Consider the following 21,207-nt stretch of genomic DNA (forward strand, 5'->3'; position numbering starts at 1 on the left):
CTCCTCTCCTCTACTCCTACTCCTCCTCCTCCTCCTCCTCTCTCTTCCTCCGGCTGCTCGGCTCAAAGCAGCAGTTTCTGTTCTTGTCAGAGTTCATGTGGACAAAACAGACCAGCATCAGAAAACTTCCCTCCGGCTGCTTCCATTATTTCCCGGCTGCAGTCTTTGACTCTTTGTTCGTCTCTCCTGGTTTAACGTTCGTCCTCTGACTGAGTTTCCACTGGTGACTCCTCCTGATGAATAAAAACATCTGCGTGCTTTCACTCAGTGTTTTTGTCTTGGAGCTCACAAGACGATGTTTTATTGATTTTTAAAGTCGTTTCCTGTTTTAACTTAATGTTTGCACTGTACAGCACCTTGCAACAACACTTTTTACATCGAATATATGACTATTTTTACCATCATCATCATCATCATCATCAGTATTATTATGATGATGATGATGATGACTACATCTACATCTTCATCATCACAGAGGTGTAATACAGACATGATACATGTGAGAGAAGACGTCTTCCTCGTCTCGTCTGCTTCCTGTTTGTCTGCACTGTTACATGCTAATTAAAGCTGATTGAACGTGTTCAGTCATTACATAAGAAAACACAATGTTGATGTTTAGTGAGCCAAAAGAAACAGAAACCAAAATAAGTTGTGCAATATATTATTATCCGTTTTAAATCGAGTCTCAGCTGCTTCAGTTGGTTACCAGAATAACGCAACTCTGTTTTCCTGTGAAGCTCCAGAACTGTTCTGTTCTGTTCTGTTCTGTGGACTACGAAAAAGAAAGCAGAATGTGATTTAATTCCACGTTTCTGCTGGCAGCCACTAGCGTTCGCTGCATGGCTGAACGAGCACGTGGTAACCGTCGAACAGCAGCTACAACAATTAACGATCAAGCTTCATCAGAAGACTACATGAACCAGCGAGGAAGCAGCCAGAGGACATAAAACAAACCTGAACACATTTTCTCCATGAAGTACGTTCCAGTTTCACCCAAATCAGTGAATAAAATCAAACATTTCTGTTGGCTGTTGTTTTACAGGGAGAAGTCGGGACTGGATTTTAAATGAAAAAGTACAAAAAAATGCCTCATTTTTCAGGCGACCGTGGTTTTGATCTTAAATGGTTAAAAAAAGCATTTTTCATTTCATCTCGACTGTAAAGGGTCCTCGAGGAGCCGGATACCGTTTAGTACTTTCATATTCTAACCTTCAAATTTAGGAGGCGATTCATATTTCCACCTCAAGGTAATCACACACGATGAAGAGGTAAAACGTGGGTGGGTTAAAAATGTGGTAAACCTTCTGTAACTGTCTTTTATATATTTCTATTAATTCACCCAGTTTTCAGTAAAACACGTGTCAGAGAAAACAAAAAGCGCTGGCAGCTTCTTGTTGTGTATCACTCACTTATTCATATTAAATATAAAATATATGTGAGATACGAACATGACGTACAATATAAACGAGACAGAGCCGTTCTTACAGTCTCCTCTGTTCACTCAGTGGGTTGACTTTGTGTTTCCACCAGCAAACAATGACACTGTGGAGCAAAACGAGCCTGCAGACGAGTTATCAGGCTCCAGATAAAAATAGTCCGTTAGCTTCGTCCTGGAGCTGCTGCTGAGACTCGTCGTCTGATTAATCAGCTGCAGCGTTAAAACTGTCAGATCAGAACGACAGGACAAACTGGAGACAGTGTTTAATGGAAGTCTTCATCAGTTCAGCATTATGGTTTGATTCTTTCATGATTAATGAAGACATGTCAGAGACTCGGGCGTGCAAAACGTTAATCCGGTTCTTGGTGTGTTATCATATGAAAAGGTTGAAAAGAGAAAATATTTGCACAACTTAGTTTAGTTTAGTTTAGGTTTTCTTAGTCAAAGCAGGAACCGGCTCCGCTGCCTGCAGGGTTCTGCTGCTCTCACTCAGGATATTTACCCTCAGTAACCGTCGAACTGACCAGCGGGGAAACAGCCGCTCTCGTGCACAGAAAGTCAAATATTCCTGAGCGTTAAGACCTTTCAGCATATTTACAGACATTAGAACCAGTTTGGCTGTCATATTCTAGAAATGAAGTCGTGTTTTGGACTTTTTCTTGCTCTCCGCCACGACTCCTTCTTATGCAAGTTTCCAAAAAACATGCAAGCATTGATAAAAAAAAAGATGTGATGAGCTTAAATACTGTGATGACACTATAACTGAAATAGCTGAGAGAATATTTTGCTTTCATTGTCTTTAGGTTTTTCTTAGTCAAAGCAGAAACATGCCTGTGAGTCGCTGATGTTCTTATAATACAGGACATATTGCTGATCGAGTGTGTGCAGACGGTGAAATACATCAAGTTCCAGGAATTTGACTGCGTGTAGTTTAGAGAGACGTTTCAGCTGATTATCAGTTAACAGACTTTAAACGGTCTTTCCTCAAACGAAGACGTTTCCTTCCTCTCTGCCATGACTCCTTCTGTTTGCAGTGTAGAAACATGAGTTTGACATCATTGCATAACTGTCAGAATAACATATCTTGATACAGTGAACTGATAAGCTTGAAGGCATAACGACTGTGATGGACAATACAGAACCAGAACTTGTTTCCAGTCCCAACAGCAGTGAGACGACACAGTTTACTGTTGGACTTTATGTGGTGTGAAAACCAAATAATCGATAAACTGTGAAATCTTTAGGGCTGCAGGTCACATCTGAAGGGTAACTCAATCGATAAAGTGCCTCCAGTGATCTGGTGAAGTTGCATTGTGGGTCATGAAGGCACCAAGTTTTGAAAAGCATCTCTCTCCTCTCACACTGCTGGACTCATTATACACAAACGGATGATCAAAATCGATAAAGAAGAACCAGAGATATCACCTTTTGTTAACTCAACACATTCTTCTTCTTTTTCAAAACCTGGAGCCTACATTACCCATCATGCAACTGAGCCACTGACTGCCATCACTGGAGGCAGTTCATCAGATTAAATGCAGCATCCTCTGGAGCCGCCTGAGACTTTAGATTACGTTTATCACAGTTCCTCCTTGTGGTCGAGTTCGGCCTTGTTGTATTTTGTCAGCACACATTCCCGTACAGTATCTTATAAATGTGATCTGTTACCTGTAAGATGTATTTCCTCCATAGCGGCTCCTCTTCACTGATGTCGAACTCGTTCCAGCCATGGTAGGCTCGCCTCCTGCTCACCTCCTCCTGGGTCAGGCCCAACTGCAGGTCGGCCTGTCAGCAGCAACACAACACACAACGACTTCACCGCCAAGTCTCACACACAAACGTCCTACATCGGGTGTTACAGCTGCTGCTGAGTCCCTGCCACAGATTAGTTAAAGGTCCCATTTTATACTGTTTTTCATCAATTTCACACAGCTGTCAGAGGTCCAACAACACTGTATTTGAAATGTATGGTTCTGAATGTCAGCTGTCTACAAGTGGCTCTACTGAGAGCAGCTGTTTCTGTGCCTGCACCTTTAAATGCTAATGAGCTCCGTCCGTCAACGCCTGCCTCGCTGCTACACGCCCCTCTCAGGGAGAGGAAGCCTCTTACGCTAGTGGTAGCATGCGCTAATGTTTACGGTGGATGTAACACTATGGCTCACTGAGATGCTTCGTTCAACCGAACCAGTCTGACCCAGAATCTGACCCAGAAGGAGAGGCTCCTGCAGAAGTACAGACTCTGTGGCTGCAGCAGGATGTTTCAGAATGGTTAGTGTGTCTGAATAATGTTAGTTTGTTCTATGTGTTGTTACAGTTACTACCATGTAGCTAATGGCTAACAGCTAGCGAAAGCTGTGTTTGTCTCCAACACAGTCTCCAAACTCTTGGACACTGTTCACATCGTCTCTGTCTCCAGTCTGCACATGTTTCCAGACTTTTTACTGTGACAACCAAGCTCCATCGTAATATTATTAACATCAAAATGAAACGCAACCACGGTCTCTTCTGTTGTTCTGTAGCTGGGACAGAATATAGGCACTGATGTTGATTTATACACCAACAACAGAGTAATTTGTGTGTCTAACTCTGAGCGACGACATTGTGAAACACTGCTATCTTAGCGCTGGACACACTGAACTTCACCTCGGTGATGAACGCCCCCCTCTCTGATATCTCCTATCACCGCTCAGAGGAGGCGGGGCTATGATAATGACTCCTTTCATTACGTTATGACAGGAGCAGAATCTGAACAGCCTGTAGGAGCGCCGTGTTACCAGTGGATGGGCTGCAGAGACCATGTAGGTTTTTCATAATATTGGACCTTTAACTGATCGATGATGGCAGCATGCTAGCTAGGTACGCTCTTACACATTGCACCTTTAAAGTTAATAAACAATAATATTAAATGATATCAACAATAAGGCATTATGCTGTCTGAGGACACCGTACCTGCAGGACACACGCTACTTCGTTGACGGGGAGTTCGCTGGCTTTTCTGGAGGTTAGTACCGGGACCATGGTCTCATCTTCACTGGAAGGTTGTCTCTCGGAAAGCTGCAACACAAACAGAGAGAGAAACACTTAACTTCACACAGGAAGAACCAGATTCTTCTTCACTGAGCGCTGGGACATTTATCTGTGGGGGAGGTTGGACGAACTGGACGAGTCAGTCTCGATATTCAGGGAACATTAGCTGAACTCTTTCAGCTGACCTGCGTTAACTTCCACACATTTACAGTCGAGATGAGCCAACCGCAGTCTGATACTGGAGACGGCAGCCTGGAGCTCAACAACAACAACAACAACTTGTTTTTGATTAAAAGTCCAGGGGTTCAAACTGATGACTTCACGCCTCAGAGACGTTCAGAAAAATGAAATCGTATTTAGTTGCAACAGAAAACACAGCAACTTCAGTCATGTGACAAAAGATGATTCTGATCCAGAATCAGGTTATGTAATCGCTTACTGGCAGTTGTGTTTTATAAAGTACACAGTTATACATGTAACTAAGAAACCAACCAACCAACAGGTAGATTCAAAGTCAACCTCATTATGAAGGATCGTTTACAGCCGGAGCGGGTGGAATTCTCTCTCCTGGTATTTGTACTGTTATATAAGAATAAAGATATTTATTAGCATACAGTACATTTATCAGGGAGAATCAAATGTTAAACTATTTATGGATACAAATGAATCCAGTATGAGACACATTACACATGTTTGTATAATCCTGCTGACAGACTACCCGACAAACATGCTGACAAATCATAACGTCCTCAACGCGGTCACAACTCAGACTCACTGATCAACACCGGTCATAATGTCGTTAACGAGACGAGCAGATAATCAAGAGTTCTCTCAGGGTGTCTCACTGATTCAGCACCAAGTGAACTTTATACTGACTTCTGTGACTGAACGCTGTTAATAACACAAGTCAGAGTTAAACAACATAATCCACCTCCGCCTGCAGAATTATCACAAACACGGCTTTAGAACAGCAGTCACTAAGCCCACCTTCAGATTAAAGGGATCTAATCACTTTGGACTAAGCGCTGCTGGGAAAGAACAGAAACTATTTCAAGTATGTTACGTGCTGGTTCAGAACCAGAGTTCTGCTGAAGCCCTGCCTGTGTTTCCTGTCACACAGCTGGAGAATAAAAGAACATTAAATTAACACCTGATGAGAGAATGATGAGAGAGTGAAGCCGCAGCAGTTTATCAATGAGTCAAAAAGTTGTCAGCTGCTGTTAAATGATTCACATTTAACGCTGCAATACAAAAATGACTCAAACTGATTGATTATCAAAACTGTTGGCAATTAATTTAAGCTGACAGGTAATCGATTAATCCATGCGACTCCAGTTCAGTGACATTAAGTGATGTTAATAAACTGATAAATATTCAAAGCATCCTCTTCAGCAGAGTCGTCCCGAGCAGAACCTCTGATCTGGACGGATTCTGATGGATCGTATCAGCGGCAATAAATCTGATCCTTTCTTCACCACGAGAGGGAGAGTGTGTAAATGTGAGGAAATATTGATCCGCTCTCGTCTGGTTATTCTTCCTCTCTCTCTTTCTCAAAGCTCAGGACAGAAACATTCAGGAGGAAGCTTCTGGTGTTGGACCGGTGCTGCCCGTCTCTTTCAGATCAATAAGAGAAATGGTGGCGGCAGTAAGTGAGCTGGTGGACGGCGAATATAAGACTCCGCTCTCTGAAGGCCGACGCCTGTAATCAGCCAAAGAACATGAAGTGTTTTTCTGGTCCCAGTATCTCCGACAGAGTGAGACATCTTTCGTGTAGCTGATCGCATCACGTCTATTTCAAGAGTCGCATTCTTCCAGTTTGGGCAAAAATACTTGATTGGGACATAAATATTGATTTCATGATGGTTTCCAGAGGCCGGCTGATACTCGACTGTAATAGAAAGTAAGACTTGCGATATCGATATTCCCTGAAATAAACACATTTTGCAATGATTCCTGGAACACGGGAGGATGTAACAGAGGATATTTTACAGTTAAACAATAAATTTAATGTCTAAAATGACATCAGTACCGTCAACTTAGGAAGGAATGTAATAATTCTAAATTATCCTAAACATCTTTTTCTGCCTTATCAGCCAACGAAAAAAGTACTAGTGGGTATCAGAAAAGGTGTGCACCAAAACAAATCAATTCTGAATATCAAACCATTTAAATCTTTACTTTCTAAACGCATCAATTAACGTCCTCGTCCTCTCGTCTTTCTGACAGCGAGCTGACCGACACACACTATATTTAAAAGAGAATAGATTGAATATTTCTTAAAAAGTGTGAAATTGATTGATTACGTTCTTCTGCCGTTCTGTCGCTCTGCTAATTGCCAAGAACAGCAGATGCATCTCGTTGCTGTTAGTCTCGTTATATTTATCTTCTGATAAAAACATCCAACACTTTCTCTCCCTGTTCTGCTGACTGATGACTGTATAGTGACACTCTAATCAGGTCTACTACTGTTCACTCACGGCTCTGTTGCTGAAGTTGCTGTGAGCGTTTTCACTGATGGTCTTCAGTGCCGTCACACATCTTCAAACAGCCTGAACTTAACACTGCGACACTGGCAGATTTCGATGCTTATTGTCATGCATGGAGATGATTATTTCCTTCCGGCGAGCAGAAGAAGAAGAAGACCAAAGACTTTCGGTCCAGAGAGGAAGAGGAGGCAGAGGAAGCTGACAGCGTTTAAAGACAGCAGGAAACAAAAACCCTTCAGGGTTTAAAAACAGAACAAAGACGCTTTTCACTTTTCTACACGATGAAGAGGAAAAAAATAACTTTCACTACTTTGTCAGCTCATGTTTCATGTCACTATGAAAAGATCACAGTGCGTTTACTTCATCACAGCTCCTTCTTCCTCCATCTTACAACTGTGATGTCACTGCTAACTGCTCCGAGTCTGTATCAGTGTTTCAGGAATTACTGCAAATCCAACCAACACAAACATCATTTAAAGTTTGTCTAATTGTGTCTGATCTCTGCCTGATTGTTAAAAGTTTAACCATCGTTCCACAGAAACAATCCAGTGATCGACAGCTTGTTAGAACCTCAGGTTAAATAAAACACTGACAGAATCTTTTATCAAAACAGGCTTCATATAAATCTCCATGTGAGCAGCGTGAGAGTGAACCTGTCCTCCCGTCCTGTAGCTACAGAGGTGAGTGAATTTCAGGTATTTCTCATCTACGTTCAATGTTTTTACAGTCCGAGTCTGAAGAGGAGGAAACTGAGCAAACGCTCGGCGGTTTACTGGACGCTCGAACCTGCTGCAACCAAAACTGACGAGTTTTCATCTGGTGGGTTTGAGGAGACACACAGCAGCTAAATGTGATGAATAAACAGAGAATCAGCAGCAGAGACGGTAATGACAGACGTCCTGTTGTTAATATGATGAGCTGCTCGGCCGGCAGGTTCATGCTGCTGCCTCACAACAACCTGACTGCAGGTGCAAACTTAAACTGTCGACTATCAAGACGGATTCCCCCTTAAAAATAAACCTGCAGACTGCAGCAAAACAAACCGACATCATTCTGTAGAAAACGAGTTCAGTAGGAGAACAAACGTCATCTCATCACTGAAGACGAGCGGAGAACTGATCAGAGACGCTCAGACGGCTGAAAACGCTGCAGATTGTTTTTATTTGGTAATTAATCTCACAGACGAGTCAAAGACGACAGAATGTGTCTGCAGACAAACACAGAACAGGTCGTTTCCACTGTGTCTGCTGCTTTTACACTGAAAGGATCATTAAAGACGCCACACACACAGCAACAACCAGACTTATTACTTATTGAACAACTTGCCTTATTTCAGTTTTGTCTGAAGCTGCAAAGATTAATTGATTAATTAACTGATCGATGTTCGATGTCCAATAAAATAAATTACATCTACAAAATAACTACTAACCAAAGTTAAGTGGAGTAAAATGTACCTTCAAATATAGTTGAAGTATAAAGCTGCAGGAAATGGAAAGACTCCAGTAAAGTACAAGTACCTCAAAACTGCACTTAAGTACAACTGAGTAGTTGAGTAAATGTACAAGAGCTGCCTGATTAGTTGTCAACTTAAATCAATCGCCAGCTGTTTTGATAATCGATTCAATCAGTTTTAGTAATTCATAAAGATAAAACAGGTCTAGATTCTCTGACGTCATTTACATATTTTCTGGTTTCATATTTGTGCAGGTCACCTGTGAGGTCACCTGTGAGGTCACCTGCGGTCAGATCACCTGTGAGGTCACCTGTGATGTCACCTGTGAGGTCGACGTGTCATGAGGCTTCTTCCTCACTTCCTCAGTTCTCTTCACGTCCACTACAAGACAATAATCCAGCCAAGCATTAGCCAGACTCAGTTAGCATTAGCTGAATCACAGGTAGAATCCAGCACCTGCTCTCGTCTGTGCACGTCAGATAAACTTTCATTAACCAAATAAAAATAAAAGCAGCATCTATGTCCTCTGCTGCCTCGGTTCCTTTGAGCAAACGTCCGTCCTCAGATTTATAAAGCTTCCTGGAGAACAGTGAAGAGTGATGCAGCCCGGTGAGGCGAGATGAGAGCTGAGAGGATTGTTTCTGATTAGGACTGATTGGAGCTTAAAGGAGGATCGACTGACGGCTGCGGCGCCCTCTGCAGGACGGGAGGACGCGTCAACACTGGACAACAAACAGACTCCAACAGACTGACACGTTTACACATCTGCTGTTTCAAGTCTGCTTATCATAAAAACTAATATTTGTGGGTTCAGAGATAAAATCATCAACTTGCAGATTTTAAGTCCTTCATGAAGCCGAACTGTATTAAAGATGTAAATATTAGTCAATTAACAGGAAACTAAATATAGTTTCACTCCTCTTTCTTCTATCAAACATCTCTTAGTTCCTGCTGTTGAGTGATTATTTGTTTTTTAATTTTCAGGGTTGATCATAATCATTATCAGTAATCTGATGACAGATTATAACAAATATATCTTTGCAATAAATATGAAAATCTAAAATGTTGAATGACCAACGATGGAATCTGACTGAAGTACAATTTAGGGCTGCAGCTAACATTTGCTTTTCTATTGTCCATCGATCTGTTGAATATTTTTCTTCAATTTACAGATAAATTTCTTTGTTATAGATCAAATAATAATAACAATGACAAATATCAGAAAATGGTGAAAATCAAATCTGATAATCGAACATGTTGTTTGTGTGATCGTGAAGATGAGATCATTTGAGAAAAGTGATCAACAGTGTAGCAATGATTAATCAATTACCTGGCAGCTATTAAATTAATTGACTCTTGATAATCAATTAACTGGCTCGGTTGTTCAATGTGAATATGTTCTGCTTTCTTTCCTCTACGACAATAAACTGAATATATTTGAGTTGTGGACAAAACATTGATTGACATTTAATAACCAAACAACAAATTAATGAATCAAGAGAAACATCAGCATATTAATCAATGACAATCAATCATTAGCCGCCGCTCAATTAACTTATATAACTAATTATAATGTTGAGTTCGTCTTTGGATTATTTACTGTAATCTCAGAGTTTAACACACAAAGAATTACAACACTTCTAAAACTAAAATCAACCTTCACTGAGTTTTTAACAAATGAGGCAAATGTTCAGATGAAAGCTGAATCTATCAGTTAATTAATTAATAAGTAACAAGATTACCTATACTATGATTGTTTGTGTCAGATACTATATGACAGTCATATAGTAATTACACTGATCATGTGATCTGAAGAGTCAGTCAGTTCAGGAAGTGACTGAATGTTTGGTCACATCGTAGGTTTCCGTTGTGGTTTCTAATTAGAGCAGCACGTCGTTAGTCGTTTGTACAAGGTGAAGTAAACATGAGAGACAAACTGCTCGCTCACACAGCTGATCAGAAGAATCTCTGTCTCACATGTTCTTACATGCCATTACAATAAAGGGCCATCCATCCATCCATCCATTTTCTTCCGCTTATCCGGGGCCGGGTCGCGGGGGCAGCTGCCTGAGCAGGGACACCCAGACTTCCCTCTCCCCGGATACTGCCTCCAGCTCTTCCGGGAGGACCCCAAGGCGTTCCCAGGCCAGCTGAGTGACATAGTCACACCAGCGTGTCCTGGGTCTTCCTCGGGGTCTCCTCCCGGAGGGACATGCCAGGAACACCTCCCGAGGGAGGCGTCCCGGGGGCATCCGAAACAGATGCCCGAGCCACCTCAGCTGGCTCCTCTCGATGTGGAGGAGCAGCGGCTCTACTCTGAGCTCCTCCCGGGTGACAGAGCTCTTCATGTTTTATGTTGGACTCCGGCAGGGCTGCCCTTTGTCACCGGTTCTGTTCATTACTTTTATGGACAGAATTTCTAGGCGCAGCCACGGGCCGGAGGGGATCTGGTTCGGGAGCCAATGGATCTCGTCTCTGCTTTTCGCGGATGACGTGGTCTTGTTGGCTCCTTCGAGCCGGGACCTCCAGCATGCCCTGGGGCGGTTTGCAGCCGAGTGTGAAGCGGCTGGGATGAGAATCAGCACCTCCAAATCCGAGGCCATGGTTCTCGACCGGAAAAAGGTGGCCTGCTCCCTCCAGGTGGGAGGAGAGTTCCTGCCTCAAGTGGAGGAGTTTAAGTATCTTGGGGTCTTGTTCACGAGTGAGGGAAGGACGGAGCGTGAGATTGACAGACGGATCGGTGCAGCGGCCGCAGTAATGCGGTCTTTGTATCGGTCTGTCGTGGTGAAGAGAGAGCTGAGCCGAAAGGCGAAGCTCTCGATTTACCAGTCAATCTACGTTCCGACCCTCACCTATGGCCATGAACTCTGGGTCATGACCGAAAGAATAAGATCCCGGATACAAGCGGCCGAAATGAGTTTCCTCCGCAGGGTGGCAGGGCGCTCCCTTACAATAAAGGGCTTCCTCCATAATTAGGAAATGTTCCTTCATGAAGTAGACGGCTTGTCTGAGCAAACGAGCGAGACAAACAAGACAACAACAACCGACTGGAATCTGTAAGAAACAAAGACGTCAGTGTGGTTTGAACTGAAGATCACAGGAGCTTTCAGTCGCCCAGCGGCCGCAAAAACAAAGTTCAACATCAGGACAAGCTGACAAACACCCAGCACACACTCCACGGTGACTTACTGTCCTCGAGAGCAGAGGATACTTATTGTCCTGTTACTTGGATGATTGTAAATGATTGTTTTGTCTTTGCTGTTAATCATTCAGCAGATTTATCCATCGACTCTTTAACGGGTCCTAATCTAATAAAGTCTGTCACATGCTGGTGCTGGTATTTGGTCTTCAATGAAAGTATTGGACACTTTAAAACATTGATCTGATGACGGCTCATATCGGTTCACATTCCACTGCTGACTCGACCTGAGAGACGAGAATAACTAGAGCAGAAGTGAGCCGGCGTTTACAGGTGACAACACCTGATCGCTCAGCCTCATTTGACTACCGACATCATGCAAAACAGAGATAAACAAACAAATGGAAAAAAAACTAATGGAGTCCACAGATGTGTCTCTTCAATCTGTCCTCATTACAATCTGCAGCCTTTATCATTATTTCCCAGCAGTTCCAATTTAGATCCGGGTCAAACTCTATTAACGGGCCGAGAGTCAGTGTGGGCCGAGTGCCAGAACCCTGCAGAGACGCTCGTTTGTCCTCGAGCGCTGCACTCAAACACATCAGTGTTATAAAGCATGAGAGTGAGAGGTGAGCAGCAGCAGACAGGACGTGAACTTTAAACATGGACACAGAGCAGCGGCTTTATCTCCGGGACCCAGACGACGAGCAGCGAGCTGACCTTCTGACTCTGCAGAGGAGAAGTGTTTGTGCAGGAGACACGTGGAGTTTGACATGCTAACGTTAGCTTCAGGCACTCCAGCATGCACACCGTCATCCGTCAACGCACTTTCAGGTAAACAACATGACATTAATGGGCCAGTTTTGGACAAAAACAACTTATATTTTTAACTAAATCATATTCAAAAGAGACAATTTGTGGTTCAGTGTAATTAATCAGTTTCCTGTTTGGTCTATTCAACATTATAAAAACAGTCTTACGCAATTTCCCAGAGCCCACAGTGTCACCTTTAAATGTGTTGTTTTGTCTGAACAGTCCAAAGCCTTCAGATATTCAGTTTACTGTGGTGTAAAAAGGAAAATATAAAAATATATATGTATATTTTCTTACATCTGGAGGAGAAGATCACACCTGCCAACACTCCTGTTTGCATCAGAGTCTTTCTATTTTTATCACTTTCTCCTGCTGCGCTCCACATTTGCAGTTTCTCTCGTTAAGCTCCTGGTTTCACAGCGATATAAACAATATCAGAGTGTCTCAGTTTATCCGGGGATAAGTGTCATGATACCTCAACACTGCTTCATACTGAACGTGGTGCTGCATGTTAATGTTCAGTTTGAATCACAAGAAAACACATAAAACAAACAAGTGACAGAGCCGAGTTTGTTTGTCCTACCTCACGCTGACCGTCCTGCGAGGTGACTATTGTGCACATTGTGCCGTTGATGCTGAAACGATATATTGTGCTGGCAACCCGACCCGGAGTCAGCAGTGAGCGGGACCAAACAGCCCGACTTGATGTGAGTCTGTTCACGGAGCTCGCTTTGCTCAGTTTGCAGCTGAAAAAATGGATGAAACAGAAGAAATCCTCCAGATTTCACTCAACTTGGTGAAAGTTTTTCCCCTTTATCAACTTTTGTCTCACTGGACCGTCGTCTCGTCCTCTCGTCGTCTCGTCCTCTCGTCGTCTCGTTCTCTCGTCGTCTCTCTGCTGACTGCAGTCCTGTATCATTATATCCTCTTCTTTTCTAAGGTCTACCTGGCAATGATGCCTTGTAAACACACACCCTCTCTTACAATATTTGCACATTGTTCACGTGTAATTTTAGATGTTGACTTTTTTTTTTTTTTTTTTACAACTCATTTTATTGATTTTACTGGAAGTTGTTTCAGTGTCACACACCTATATTTACTCTTCTCATCATCAGCTCTCATCTACTTGTAGATTGGGGGTTTTTGGAAACAGGTTTGAGAAAAAAAATCTCCATCCACACGAGCGTTTGAGCGCCGCACACAACACACCTGGAAACACACAACACACCTGAAAACATACAACACACCTGGAAACACACAACACACCTGAAAACACACAACTCTCATGTGGATGACTGACAGCCTTCATCAACAAACTGCAGGCAGCCGCTTCCGTGTCTTTTCCATCTTTGTCTTCCGAAATACAAAATTAAATAACATAACATCCACTCCATCAACGTAGTCTTGATTACTACAACATCATAAGTTCACATTTGCTAAGGATGCTACAAATAAGAGCTGTGCGATATAACGATATATATCATAGTGCGATATAAAAATGTCTACCGTAGGATGAAACCCTCTGTTGTTTATATTGTAATTTTAACGTGTAGGCTACTTGATTAGCGATGTTGCTACACTAACGTTAACGCACACTACGGTTGTAATTTAATACGCCGTTTAAAGCACAACTCAACGTCAGAATGACCGTTGGATATCCAAATTTTGAATTCAAAACAAGTTTATTGTATGAAAGCGAATGTAACTGCAGCTGCTGCTTTGTGGAAGCATTTTTACGTCACCTACAAGGACTCGTTTCCGGCACCGGACGCTCGGGAGTAAACAGAGGCAACGCAGCATGGCGGAGACGGAGGAGAGCGCAATGGAAGACGAAAATAACATTACTAGTAACGTTACATCAGATGCGGACACGGAAGCAGAACCCCAAGAAGATTTGTGCCGAAAAGGGGGAACCGGAATTCCATCGTTTGGCTTTGTTTTGGGTTTAAAAAGTAAGACACCAACCAGACAACGTGAATCTGCAAAACATGCAGCCAACAAGTTGTTATTAGAGACTCGAACACGTCTAATCTGTTCTACCACTTAAAGACACGCCAGGATATATATCGTTATCGGGATATAAAATGTTGTCCATATCACACAGCACTACTACAAACACTGATAAACATGTGCATGTCTGCATCATCGCTCTAAAAACTCTGTTTGTTTCCGTCCAGAAGGCAAAACTGAAAACAGTTTCTTCACCATGAGAGGAGTTTTAAAAAAGCTCTGTTTCAGTGACCTGTAATGATGTCAAGTGTGTACAGGAGATCAAAACACAAAGAAAAGACTTTGAAGAAAAACCCTGAACGTGTGGACGCGCCCTCTTTCTGGCAGGTGTGAACAACATTTGCAGGTCAGAGCTTCTCTGCAGCAGCACAAGTCTTGTGTTTTGCACAGAACCACATCCTTCACACATCGTGGCACCCAAACTTTAAGCCGACTCAGCCGTCAGTATGTGAGGAGACTGTCGGCTGACTGGATGAACCGGGTCAACATAAACACTGAGCCCGAGGCTTCACCACGCCTCCGTCAGCTGACCTGCTGGACTGCATGCCGACATCTACGTAAGGAACTTCCTGTTACACACACATTAAGAAACACGTTCATACCCAGAAACAAGCTTTAAAACGGCTTCTTATCAAAGCTGAGATTTGAGTCCAACTTCTCAAACCACAGCGCTGTAAACTATAAGCTTCATTTATCTTATCACGTTTAAACAAAGTGAGTTCACTGACTGAAGCTGCCGGCAGGTGAAGCTAACGTTAGCTACACTCAGAGCTGTCGACACCTCAGAGGAGTTTATACAGAAGCTTCAGTCAGTCAGTGATGAATCAGAACATTCTGAAGTCATGATTATTACCTCCACCAGGGAGGTTACGTTTCCACACAGGTCCGCTGGTTGTTTGTCAGGAGAGTTACACAAAAAACTCCTGAACAGATTTTCACAAAACGCCGACAGATGATGAGTCTCCGCCCACAACAGGTGAGGCTCCAGTTAAAGGGACAGACCCATAATTATTTCTTTAACATTACAACATCGGGCGTTTTCACACAATTCTGCCAATCAATGCATCGATCTTGATGACAAAAATCAGTATTTAGGTGTAAATAATTGTTAATTGTTTAAAGTGACATTAATGCACTTAAACAGTGAACTTCACTGGGAATTTAATTATAAATTACTTAAATCATCTTTTTCTGCATTATGAACTCTAAAAGAAGTTTATTTTTATGGTGCATATTGAACAACATCTGAACTGATACCAATATATCTGTGACAGACATTGTTTCCAATAATCTGTTGCTGATAAAATAATTGATCTGAATCTGCTGAGTTATCAAATTATTGTAGTGGAGTCAAAAGCACATTTGCCATTTGAGGACGAAACACTGATCGACATTTTTCACAGATTTCTGACATTTTATAGATCAGTCAACTAATTTATTAATCGAGACTAATCAACAGAATAACCAGATGAAAGAAAAACACTTTAGTTGCAGCCTGATTTCAGATATATCTGACTGAACAGCAGATTGGAGGACTGGTGGCGCTCTGACGGGAGCTCGCTCAGAGTTTTACTGTTGTTTGAGGAGATCCCGGATTAAACCATAAATTTAAGGCAGGGACACAACAGAAGCTCAGGTCTCTTTCTAACAGTGTAGTTAAAGTGAAGTCTTGTTGCACACATCATGTGTAGAAGCCACAGCAGTGACTGTACTGTACTGTGAGCCATCAGAGTGGACAGCAGCTCCAGTTTCAACCTTTCAGAGCCAACGAGATCTACAGAATTAAGTTAAACTGGAGATAATGGTTGGCCTCCTGCCATAATGGCTGTTAAAGACACGCTCGGCTCTCTGCTGGTGTCCGTTTCCCCCCCAAAGCGACCAGCAGGAACAACATGAAGGCCTCGTTTATTAGCAGCTACGACATGAAGACCGACTCTGTTCTAAATATTCACGAGGTCGATGATCACTAACTCACTCCTCTGATTTAACGAAAGCTATGGTGGCAAAGTCCGTCAAAAAACATCATCATCCACGCTGACCGCCTCCAAACAATCACTACGACACAAACTTACTGAGGTGGAAACAAATCTCTCCACATGGTGTTTTCTCCAGCTGTGATGTAAACACAACACCCAGGAGAACACGCTAATCCACACCGCTCGTCAGGAACATTTCAATCAGTGTAAAGTGTTTGTTTTTGTGTCTCCTGTGTGGTCAGCTGCCTGATCGCTACTGAGCATGTGCAACTCATCAGGGATCAGGAAGTGAGATGTCTCACTCCTTCTGTTATCAGCTCAGGGAAAAAAAAACTAAAAACAACGCGTTTAATTCAAACAAGATGAACATCTTCTGGAAGTGGAAAAAAATGATTCGCAGATGCTCTCCCAGTTCATGACAGAGTTTCTCCAAAGAAATAATCATGTAGAAACTTTGTGCTGTATGTCCAGTATTAGCCATCGTAGCTAAAGCATAGCATTTTGTGATTTTCTGAACATTTATTATAAACCTCAGCAATCACACATTTTCCTCTGGGTTGGTTTTGCGAGGTCCAGTTAACAGTTTCCACATACATTTGTTTTCAAGAACTTGGAAAAAGTTCTGGATTTTAGGAGAGCTGGCACTCAAAGACAAACTCATCCACTGGTGATATGTAGGAGTTAATTATCAATTATTAGCATGTTAAATCCTGCATATACACACTAATGTTGTAAAAGTGGCATTTGTCTTTTATGACAGTAAAAATGAGTCTTTGGGTTTTGGATGTAGTTTGAAGACGTCACTTTGGTTTTTTTCTGCACTTTAATATGTTTAACAATTTATTAATTAATCATGAAAATAAGTAAATAATCATTAGTTGCATTTGGTGTTTGGTGTTTTTGCTTTATTAATGAGTCAAAAGATGAGCTAATGATCAGTCTTGTTGATGAGTAATCCGTCCAGAACCCTGCTGAGCAGCGACCCGTCCGTCTTGTTTACAGTGAAGGGTCGAGACGGCAGGATTTCAGGGAAGCAGCGAGAGGAAGTTAGCAGACGCCAAACGCTGCCAACAGACCAACAGGCTGCTGTGGACGCCGTTCATCAGCGCGACCCGACCCGACTTCAGAGGAGGGAAGCAGCAGAGTGTGAACGAGGAGCTGAGAGGATGCTGCTCTTACAAATAGGTTATCATGAGGAGTGTGTTTAACCCACACACACACACACACACACACCCCCCCCACACACACACACACACGCACACACACACACACGCACACACACACACACACACACACACACTCCTCTTTGGCAGGTACACAACAAGAGCAAACACACCGCTGCCCCTGCGCTCCGTCTCAGGATTAAATGGCACCATTTTTTTTTTGTGATTCATATCCTCAACGCCGCCTCACATCCTGGTTATGGTCTTATTATTCAGGATAAGCTGCTTATAGGTGTCTTTGTGTCCCACGCATCAGGAATACACAACATGTTAGCATGACGACAGAGCCGGTACACACAAACACACACACAAACAAAGGCACACTGAAGCCTGTGATTATCTGCTGCATGCTGCACTTTCACTGTGTTTTTCACTGTACAGCTCAGTTACAAAACAATAATCATCTTCAGCTGCAGCGTTCTCACCATCATTAGTCAACACGCTGCTTATTACTCTCCACTATCAGACTTCTGTTCACAGCTCTGACCTCCACGCCGAGGCTGAGTGTGTTTCCATCAGAGATTATTTATTTACTGCTCGATGAAGTCGTGCATTATTTAGTATTTAATATGTCAGAATAACAAAAGCTCATTTGAAGCCATCAAATCAAAGTGATGTGTGAAAGTGAAACAGAACTGTTGAATCAAACAGTTTGATATAAAAAAGAGAAACAGCTGAAATACTTTATATTTTTTAATCATTACTTGATAAATACATTTAACATGTATAATCATAATTAATAACACATTTTAACGGATTCACTGTCTGATGACTGACTTTCAGTTTGAACCTCAACATGTTAATGAATGAACCTGAACCGCAGTCTGAAGACACGGCGCCTGTTCACCTGTTCACCTGTTCACCTGTTCACCTGTTCCTTCTGTCATCTGTGGGTACTGATTTCAAAACCTCCATCACTACATGACACCTCAACAACCTTCGAGCGAGCACCTTGCACACCAACCTGCTCGCTAACGGGACAAGTGCAAACAAGTTAGCGGTTGCCACATTTACTTAGCAGGGATTTTATTGCCAGGCTTCACCAGCAGCCTTCAGTCTGTACAGGAAGTCAGATCTGAGTGCCATTGATTAAAAGTGATCAGACATATTGATCAGTCAGTACACAGTCTTCAGGCCAGCTGTGATTTCTGTTCATGGATCAGCCTCCTTTTCACATAAACTCACATGTAAATCAACTTCATGTTAGTTTGCTGCTGTTCTCAGACCTGTTCCTCTCAGAACACACAAAGGACAGAAATACAAGACAATAGTTCTCATTATTGATCTGTCAGATATTCATAACTGTCAGGACTTCACATCTGAATCCTCACATCCCACTGACCACAGGTTTTTGTGCTGTTTAAATACTTTTACAGGCTGATTTGTTATCATAGAGAACAATAATTTATTGTGTGCAGTTTAGAATAAGAATGTGGGATATTCAGTCTTCACACCGGCCACACACAGCACGTCCTCTGCTCACAGAACGGACCTCAACATCAGAAAAAGAAGATCAAAATTTCTCAATTTCAGCAAAAATAAAAAGTTTCTACAAAACGTCAGAAAGTTAAGTCATCATCTAAACCAATCAGCTGTTAGATCAGCAACTTCAGCGACCGCGACCCCTCAGATTACAGCTGCCCAGGCGTCAGAGCAGGTCGGGATCAAGCCGGACAAAAAACAGTTCTGTGCAGGACCGGCTGAGCTCTAATGGGTCTGATATTATCCGGAGACACGTCACTGCATCCGAGGTTAAACACGTCCGCAGACGACTGTGATCGGTTCAGTGATTTAGATTTTTCTCCCTCGTACCTGCTCACTGGGCTCGTACTGTAAAAGTCAACAAACACAAACCAACACGTTCAAAATAATGCCAATAGTTAGAAAGCTTAACATCTGATTCTAACTCTGTTTCGTTTTTTAAATAGCTATAATACTTACGATATCATGGAACACAGATATCGTTTAATTCTAAACATGCTGTATCAAGATAACGTAAGTATGGTAGCATTCTGGTAGCATTATATAGAAATAGTCAATATTATCGCTGATTAGTGCTCAATAATATTTTATATCATTATCATGACATATGTATATTTTATTGGCTTTCAATGCTGCATTACAATAAAGTGATGTAATATTCTGAACCAATCAATCTGTGCTACCTTTTCTCTTACTTAGTCATTACAGACACATAACTTTGATTATTTATCAATAATCTCGTCCCTATGATGTCACAATATCTACATTGAGGTATTTGCAGTAAGTTATCATGATGTTTTCATTTTGTTGCCCAGTCTGAACATTTATGAAGCGCTTTAAAAAAGAGGGGTTTCTCGATAATTAAATATATCGTATATCGTGATAAGGTCTAAAAATATCGCGATATTTGTTACTATAAGAGCTTCACGTTCACGTGCTCTCAGTGAACTTATAATAACCTTCACTGTCACACATCAGGTCCGTCAGCATCACACACCTCCACCTGCAGCATCACACACACACACACACACACACACACACACACACAGGACGTTAATTTTCATGTTAGCCTCGGTTAGCTAGCTAGCTAGCAGCGCCGGCGGCTAGCTGCTCTCAGGTTCGATTCGACACAACAAGGACGGGCAGCGAAGTGACCGACACTGAAAATCTGAACTCGGCCAACAACAACAAAGCCCGCTGTCCAGAACCCGTCCAGCACCGTGTCAACACACTCCAATGTCCCCAACCGACCCGCGAGCTAACATTAGCGTCCCCCGGTGACAGCAGCAGGCTAACAGCGGATCACGGAGCTCCACTCCGGGAGGTAAACTAACCACACAAACCTGCCGCCTGCCTCCCGTCGCGGCGGGCTGCCTCACTCCAGAGGAGTCGCTGTTTAAAATGTGTTTGTTTCATGAGCAGTGAGCCGGTTTGTGTCTCATAACGACTCGTCGGTCTCAAAGAAAAGTGAGTAATTGTTAAACTTACCAACAGCTCCCGTTTCTTCAGCATCTTCCGTGAAATCCCACCGCGGAGCGTTTTTCTCTGACAGAACACAGTCCACCATGTCAGCCCGCTGACGTCAGCCAGCACAGCGCTTCCGGTTACGCTTTCAGAATAAAAGTAACGTAAACAGGGGTGTGCCGGAAACAATCCTTCCCTTAACATCTGTTATTCTTATTATTTTACTCTTTTTATGTACATATTTTATCGTAATACTAATAACTAGTACGTGTAGAAGAAGTAGCTTATAGTAGATAATCTCATTATTGGATGGATTTAATTGAATGATCTGTTCAGCTTTGATTTATTTGGTTATTTAGCATTTATTCTTGTTTTTTTTCCTCATGTATTTATTCCATTCTTTGTGTATAGAATAAGATGAAAACATCATATTGTATATGATTCATTGTATTTTAAATACAGATACAGATAGTGTATGTTATATTACATATATACTGTACAGGGTTTGTTTTGTCAAAGCACTTTGTAAACTGTGTTTTTAGTACTATAGAAATAAAGTTTATTATTATACATAATATATGATAATACACTCATGTTCAAACAGATACCTTGTCTATATGATTGAGATAAATACAGATGATAAAAATGTGTAAATAATGATTATATGTTTTTTTATGACAAAGATTAAAGGTGATC

General features: G+C 42.1%; 2 protein-coding genes across 2 annotated transcripts in view; both read right to left on the reverse strand.

Annotated features, from left to right (window-relative positions):
• Positions 1–146, reverse strand: part of LOC115567798 (DENN domain-containing protein 4B-like) — a 5,551-nt gene extending 5,405 nt beyond the window's left edge. Inside the window, exon 1 of the mRNA XM_030394641.1 lies at positions 113–146. Within this exon, the coding sequence (XP_030250501.1) occupies positions 113–146 (34 nt within the window). The remainder of the gene's footprint in view (positions 1–112) is intronic.
• On the reverse strand, positions 32–20,660 carry LOC115567133 (calcium-transporting ATPase type 2C member 1-like). The gene is made up of 4 exons (XM_030393401.1): positions 20,536–20,660; positions 4,388–4,492; positions 3,107–3,223; positions 32–233 (listed from the first exon to the last, which is right to left on the reverse strand). The coding sequence occupies exons 1-4, from the start codon at positions 20,557–20,559 to the stop codon at positions 192–194; spliced, it is 288 nt and encodes a 95-aa protein (XP_030249261.1). The 5' UTR covers positions 20,560–20,660; the 3' UTR covers positions 32–191.
• Positions 20,661–21,207: the final 547 nt, after the last annotated feature.

The sequence above is a fragment of the Sparus aurata genome, chromosome 17 (genome assembly GCF_900880675.1).
Source record: "Sparus aurata chromosome 17, fSpaAur1.1, whole genome shotgun sequence".
Classification (NCBI taxonomy): Eukaryota; Metazoa; Chordata; class Actinopteri; order Spariformes; family Sparidae; genus Sparus; species Sparus aurata.

What these genes read in the sequence shown, in the direction of transcription:
- LOC115567133 (XM_030393401.1), bottom strand. Translation starts at nt 20,559, where the DNA reads ATGCTGAAGAAACGGGAGCTGTTG. An exon ending in TGAAGAAACGGGAGCTGTTG is followed by an intron (nt 4,493 to 20,535) that starts GTAAGTTTAACA and finishes TTTGTGTTGCAG; the next exon opens with CTTTCCGAGAGACAACCTTC. An exon ending in GGAGGAAATACATCTTACAG is followed by an intron (nt 234 to 3,106) that starts GTAACAGATCAC and finishes TTTATTCATCAG; the next exon opens with GAGGAGTCACCAGTGGAAAC.